We start from the raw sequence: 7175 nt of genomic DNA, 5'->3' as shown, positions 1-7175 counted from the left end.
GAAGTGAGACCTGTGATGTCTTGGATGGATTCACGGCTTTTTTTCCCATCATCGTGTCTTGAACGAAAGTTTGAAGAGATGAAAGTAAAGCACATTTGACTGCTTAGGGCAGTCAGGGCAGTAAACTTTCATCGGATTGATGTCTCTGAGCAAAATATGGCAAACAAAGTAATTGATCCTACTATAATGAAGAGGCCTCCAAAGTTGTAAAAAGTTAGACTGGAAGTCTATTGCGAAACTATTGAGGAAAGTGGATCTTGAGACGAGTAGATAGGTCCAAAATTTGTGATCACGAAGGGGCCTAAAGTCGGGCGATTATTTCCTTTACAATTTACTATTCCTGCTGCTATGTCATTATCTTGTAATAGTGTTGGACCTCGACATGAGATTTGGCATAAGAGATTAGGGCATCCAAACACTTTAATTTTGTCACATTTGTTGAAGCGTGACTTTTTGGGTAATAATGTTCAGTATCAATTCTCAAATTTGAATTTTGATTGTGATGCGTGTAAACTTGGAAAAAGTATGATTCTTCCGTTTTCCACTAATGGTACTCGAGCTAATAAGTGTTTTGAAATTGTTCATAGTGATGTTTGGAGCATAACACCTATCACTTCCCATGCTCAGTGTAAATATTTTGTAATGTTTATTGATGATTTCGATCGCTACACTTGGATATATTTTCTTCGCTCTAAGATGAGGTCAATAACACTCTTAAGACTTTTGTTGCTCACATTGAGAGACAATTCTCTACTAGCATTCAGATTCTAAAGTCCGACAATGGAGGAGAATATATATCTCGTGATTGTTAGAATTTTTTGCAACAAAAGGGTATTCTTTCTCAACGCTCTTGTCCATCTACTCCCCAATAGAATGGGGTTTCCAAACGAAAGAATCATCACTTGCTAGATGTTGTTCAAGTTCTAATTTTGGAATCCTCGATTTCACCTAGATTTTGGGTTGAGGCGCTTTCTACGATTATACATCTGATTAATCGACTGCCAGCTCAGCATTTGGATTTTGACTCACCTCATTACCGTTTGTATGGTACACATCCTAGTTATGATATGCTACATACATTTGGGGTGTGTTTGCTTTGTTCATCTTCCTCATGAACGTCGTAAACTTGCTGTCCAATTCGTACAATGTGCTTTTTTGGGTTATAGTTTGGCTCATAAAGGTTTTGTTTGTTATGATGGAATTGCTAATCTCTTTCATACATTTCTTAGAATGTGGTTTTCTTTGAGAATCAGTATTACTTTCAATAGCATATTGTGCCTTCTTTTGATTTGGCACCGCTCATTAACTTTGAGGATGACTCGTGATCTATTGAATGCTTTAAACAAGGAGTGGTATATCAAAGATGAAGGCCCCTAGCTCCACTGCCCCTTCTCGACCCTAATCCCATTCCAATTTCTACTACTCTTCAAAGATCAACAAGTTCTACTCGTCCACTTGATTGATATGGTTATTCTACAACCTCATCTCATATCACAGTCCCTACTTTTTATTCTCAAGCAGTTACACAACCGTGTTGGGAAAAAGCTATGCAAGAAGAACTTCAGGCTCTTCAAGAAAATTACACATGGGATATTGTTCCTTGTCATCCTGGCATCAAAGTATTGGATGTAAGTAGGTCTATTCTGTTAAGTTTCGCTCTGATGGATCGCTAGAGCGGTATAAAGCTTGGTTAGTGGCTCTTGGAAATCGTCAAGAGTATGGAGTAGACTATTAGGAAACTTTTGCTCCTACTGGCAAAATGACAACAGTTCGAATAGTTCTGACTATAGCTATCTCCAAAGGATGGTCTTTACAGCTGATGGATGTTAAGAATGCATTACTATACAATGATCTTAAAGAAGAAATTTGTATGATACCCCCCGCATATCTCTTTTCGATTCCTTCCTCCAATGTGTGTAAGCTCAAGCACTCGCTTTATGGGTTGAAGTAGGCTCCTCTGGTTTGGTTTGACAAGTTTTGCTCTACTCTCTTGGGTTTTTCATTTATCCAAAGAAAATATGATTCGTCTATCTTCATCTTTGATACCAAAGCTGGTACTGTATTGTTTTTGGTCTATGTAGATGATATTGTTATTACCGGAACTGACTCCGAATTAATATCTCAACTCCAAAATCGATTGAAGGATTCTTTTCACATGAATGATTTGGGTCCTCTATAGTATTTTTTAGGTCCTAAGGTCCTTTCTAGTCCGGCTGAAACTTATCTACATCAGCATTAGTATATAAAGGAGTTGATTGCTTTGGCTGGACTTTCGGATGGACAATCAGCTGATACTCCTTTGGAGGTAAATGTTACGTATCGTAGAGAGGAGAGTGATCATCTTTTTTATCCTTCGTTATATCGCCAGTTTGTGAGTAGTTTGAATTATCTTACTATTACTCGACTCGATATCTCTTTTGCCATACAACAAGGATGTTTGTTTATGCATGCTCCACGACATCTCCACTTAGCCATGGTTCCTCGAATTATTTGTTACTTGCTGGGTACACCTGATAGGGGTCTTTTCTTCCCTACCAATTCTTTCTTTTGAGTTGGTAGGCTACTGTGATGCTTATTGGGATGGGTATATGAATACTTGTCATTCAATTATAGGTTGGTGTATGTTTCTTGGCAGTGCCCTTATTCCCTGGCACAGTAAGAAGCAAGATCGTGTCTCTAAATCTTTCACTGAATCTAAATATCGTTCTCTACCTGCTCTGATATTATTTGGCTTCGAGATTTGCTACCAGAGCTTGGCTGCCTTCAACTTAACCCTACACCACTTCATGCTGACAATACTAGTGCCATTCAAATTGTTGCTAATCATGTATTTCATGAGCGCACTAAACACATCGAAGTGGATTGTCCCTTTATTCATGAGGCTTATGATAGTCCCACTATTATAGTTCCGCATATTCCCACTGAAGCTTAAATTGTTGCAAATTGATGTTTTTTGATCATCCAGCATCAATTTGAGGGGGATGTCAATAAGATCATGAAGATTATGGATGAAGATTACGGATTGATATACTACCATATTTAGATTGTAATAATAATTAACCTATGTAATTTTGGGAATTCCATATATTGGAAGGATCCCACACTCGGGAAATTCAATTCGGCCAAAACATTGTTAGTAAGAAATCTCATCAAATATGGCATCTATGCCTCCTTTTTCACTAACTCTAGATATAGTGATGTGGTGCAAAAGGAATTGGACTTCATGGGACCGGCGCAAGAAAAATAATTTGTAGGAAATTTGGAGTTGTCCGTTTTTGACGAATTTGTAGTCTATTGTGTCTGATCGGGATATTCATTTCCTTAGTCACTTTTGGCACAGCTTATGGCGTTTGGTCAATACACGGTTGCATTTTAGCAGTGCATATCATCCTCAGACAAATGGTCAAACGGAGGTTGTGAACCGTTCCTTGGGTGATTTGCTACGTTGTTTGGTCAGTGATCATGTCAAGTCTTGGGATAAAAAATTATGTCAAGTCGAATTTGCTCACAATCATGCAGTTAACCGAAGTACAGGCTTTAGTCCTTTTCAGGTGGTGTATGGTCTTGTTCCTCGTAGTCCTCTTGATTTGGTTCTAGCTTCTACTGCTGTTAAAATGTATGGTAAAGCGGAGGATTTCATTCAACAGTTGCAGCAGGTTCATCCACAGACTTTTGATCATTTGCAGGCGACTGTTACTAAGTACAAACATGATGCGGATCTTAAACGTCGCCATGTTGAGTTTGAAGTTGGTGACTTTGTTTGGGTGGTGTTGACAAAGGATTGTATTCTTGCTCATGAATATACCAAGCTTGCTACAAGAAAAATTGGTCCATTGGAGATAATTGAGAAGATTAATTCGAACGCATATTGTTTAAAGCTGCCCAGTCATATTCGTACATCCAACATTTTTAATGTCAAGCATCTGGTGCCATTTCATGGTGATAATTCTGATAATGACGTTATTCCTCCGCTAGACTCGAGGGCGAATTTTTCTCATCCGTGAGGGAATGATGTGGTGCAAAAGGAATTGGACTTCATGGCAAAGTGGGACCGGTGCAAGAAAAAATAATTTGGAGGAAATTTGGAGTTGTTCCTTTTTGGCTAATTTGTAGTCTAATTCCTTCATTTAGGCCCTCGTTTAGGTCTTTTTTCCTTTTTTGATAATTCTTATTTTGAGTATTTCTCAATCAAATAAATTTGGATTTACATTCCGTTTGTTGGAAAGTAATCCTGAAGATTAGGACTATCAATTTCTGCCATTATCTTTATTTTTTTTCATTTTTGGAAAAAAAAAACTTTTTTTTTTAATTATTTAATTTCCGAATTTTCTATGTTTTTGCTATAAATATGTTGTACACCTCTTGAGGCCGCAGATTAATTTGAATGAAATAAAAATTTTCATGAGTTTTCTTCTTTGTGAGGTTTGTTCATCTTCCGTATAACTTCCGCTACGTCACATAGTCTCATGGTAGTCTTCAACTGATGAGTAGCGTTTGAGCCTTGACTTGTTAATGTGAAGTTGCTCTTTCAAAAATTCTTTCATGAAGGAACCCTCTTGATATCACACATAGCAATCCTCAGAAAATGAAAATTTTAATTGATCTACCGTCAAAATTGTCGATAAGCTTGTTGTGTAGCTCTGTATAAAGATGAATGCCATGAACAGCCAAAACACCAATACAAATATTGACCTGCTATTAGCCACCTTATTCCCTGTCAAGAATATGCGCAGTCTCATGTGAATCAAGTAGTCTTCATGGTGTAGATTGAAAAATGTGGTGTGTTTCTAGCTCTAGCTTATAGGTGCGGACTAAATATTCAGTAATTTAACTGGACATTTTTTATTCAGTCTTGAACAACTGGTTTTGTGTCTATCACTGTGTCCGGTTTTCCATGTGACAGACACAGAAGCGAATTGTTCCCGACTATCGAAGGAGAATTAAGATGAGTGAAAAGTAAAAAAAAAACTCAAAAATATGTACAAATTACTTTCAGGAAATGGAAGAACTGCTACCGGAGACCAGTAGATCATTCTAAGTCTCTCCCAGTGTGGCCTAATGGACCCATCGTTGGTGTTTCGTACTCCGCGTTCTAATAATCGGAGAACAATTCCCACCAAGACGCAAGCCAGGATGATTGCCAGCCAAAAATCCCATTTCAAAGGTTTAATAAAAATCCACATGTCAAACGGCTTCTTATTTTTTACCATTAGAATGACTCCTGGTTCTGAATATGGTAGCGAAAAATCAACAGAGTTTGCTCGTGGTGCCCAAATTGTCGTGTCTCCCACCACCATGTCAAACATCTGTAATTTTATTTTCGCAAGTTAGAAAAAGGCGAGGAGGTGCTATAAATCTTTTTGTAAGCATGAAGGTCTGTTCGAATACGATCAAATATAAACAAAGAGAAATGAAGAGTAATGACAAGAAGATCAAAGTACCTGAGGTATGCTGTGAAGCATTCCATCATAACTCCAATTAGTGTCGTTACTGTCATTATAATGATGAAATTCATAATTAATAGGTAAAGGTAACCCTGGCAATGTAGCCATGATGATATCAATTGAAAAACCAGTTGCATTTGTACGATTTGTTTCAGGATCTATTGTTACACTAACAAATTCTCTGAATCCATTTTTCACGGGAGCCTGGACTCTCAGTTTTCCTGTTGCAGGAATAGCCCAACCCTTTTGGTTGCGTGACAGAATCTCCAGGCCACAAGACATTTTTTAGATTTTCTGTAGATGTTGAGTATGTAGGTTCACCAGTTGAAATTAATTCTCTGGATATTCCTCTATCCAGTGTCCAAAATCCCACGGTTTTCTCTCCAGTTCCAATTAAATTGAATATCTCAAAGGCTGGAGGTTTCAATTGCCCATTAATCAATTGAATGTCTCCACTCAAGCCTCTTAATTTTGTGTTTGACAATTTACTCAGAAGTTTTGGTCCAAATGCTGAGATTTTCATGTTAGTACCGTCTGTTCCATTTTTGCTCGTGTTCACATTCAGTAAGCTGGAGTTTACCGGTCCAATCTTCTCAGCTGCAATTACCAAGGAGCACACTGTGTCATAAACCCACAAACCATAGACATTGAAGTCCCTAATTGAACCTGCACTTTTCTTCGTAACCATATTCCTTTGCCACCTTTCTTGGAATGGTCAAGCTTTTCTGACCTGGATACATAAGGTCTTATGCCCAAAACACCTTTCATTGAATCACGAGCAACAAAATCCATAGAATTTAAGAAGTTTGACAAATAGTCAGTGATAATCCACGCGTACCCTTCAATCATCATTCCTGCTTTTTTGGCATGAACAAATAGCCGGTGACCAAGTGACGTGTTCATGTGTACCAGGAAAACCCTCGTTTGCTTTTCTTTAAGATTGTTAAATTCTTCCTGTTGACACATAAAAATTCAGCCCAAGTCGAACAGCCCAAGGGGTAAAGCCCAATTGGAGAATCCCAAAAACAGACGGCCCAAAGAATGAAGTCCAATCAAACGAGTCAAGGTGAAGGCCCAAACAAGGGGCCCAAGAATACGGTAATGCCATCGCCCAAGTTTGCAAGTCGCTCAGAATCTGAACGAACGGGTGTCATACGGTCGCCCAGAGCTGTTATTCTATTCTCGCCCAAACCTTCAAGTCGCCCAAGGTGTCAACAAATATAACGCATCGTAATTATCAAGGAATGCAGTTATCAAGGCAGTTGTTAAAGCAGCCTTATCACGTTCCACAACTCAAGGAAGTCAATCGAAGGCAGTTGGACGATGAAAGATAATGGCAGCAATTAAAAGGCGGTTTCATGACAAAATGGCCACTACAAAGAAAGTGGGTAGTTATAGGACGATCAAGCAGTTATCAGAGTAGTTAATCACAAAGAGATCGTCTATGAGGCATAAAAGGGAGAAAAGGCGTAGAAGCGAAAGACCCAAATCAAAAACTCTCGAACAGAGAATATGTAATTTTCATTTTCTTTAGCTTTTAGACTTAAACACTTTCCTTTCTGTAACTCGTGTGCTTGCGCCCCTTGGAGGCACGTTGTTTTTCGTTTCCAATTGTAAAGTTCATCACCAATAAAAGAACACCCCTTTTTGGGACTTTGTCTCAAGAGGTTTCGTCCCTTACACAATCGTCTGATCCCCTTTAATTGTTAGCGAGTTAACCCGCGCGAAACA

At 38.5% G+C, this 7175-nt stretch overlaps 2 protein-coding genes across 2 annotated transcripts in view; one reads left to right on the top strand and one right to left on the bottom strand.

Annotated features, from left to right (window-relative positions):
* Positions 1-1759: 1759 nt before the first annotated feature.
* LOC111404710 lies at positions 1760-3043 on the top strand. The gene is made up of 5 exons (XM_023033477.1): positions 1760-1868; positions 2082-2168; positions 2289-2519; positions 2614-2801; positions 2966-3043. Exons 1-5 carry the CDS (start codon positions 1760-1762, stop codon positions 3041-3043), a joined length of 693 nt encoding a protein of 230 aa, XP_022889245.1.
* Positions 3044-4562: 1519 nt separating this feature from the next.
* Positions 4563-7175, bottom strand: part of LOC111404709 (glutamate receptor 2.2-like) — an 11887-nt gene continuing 9274 nt past the window's right edge. Inside the window, exons 2-6 of the mRNA XM_023033476.1 lie at positions 6146-6398; positions 5619-6041; positions 5442-5536; positions 4991-5306; positions 4563-4714 (exon numbers count right to left, since the gene is read on the bottom strand). Coding sequence (XP_022889244.1) covers positions 4563-4714; positions 4991-5306; positions 5442-5536; positions 5619-6041; positions 6146-6398 — 1239 coding nt within the window. The remainder of the gene's footprint in view (positions 4715-4990; positions 5307-5441; positions 5537-5618; positions 6042-6145; positions 6399-7175) is intronic.

Source organism: Olea europaea, chromosome 11, assembly GCF_002742605.1.
Source record: "Olea europaea var. sylvestris chromosome 11, O_europaea_v1, whole genome shotgun sequence".
NCBI lineage: Eukaryota > Viridiplantae > Streptophyta > Magnoliopsida > Lamiales > Oleaceae > Olea > Olea europaea.
Note: the sequence above shows the minus strand (reverse complement) of the source record. Positions and strands in the feature narration are given on the sequence as shown.

Excerpts from the sequence above, each read along its gene's own strand:
- LOC111404710 (XM_023033477.1), top strand. The coding sequence starts at position 1,760 with ATGACAACAGTTCGAATAGTTCTGACTATAGCTATCTCCAAAGGATGG. Across the intron at positions 2,520-2,613 it reads GCTGGGTACACCTGATAGGG|GTTGGTGTATGTTTCTTGGC; the intron begins GTCTTTTCTTCC and ends ATTCAATTATAG. Across the intron at positions 2,802-2,965 it reads ACTTCATGCTGACAATACTA|CATCAATTTGAGGGGGATGT; the intron begins GTGCCATTCAAA and ends TTGATCATCCAG.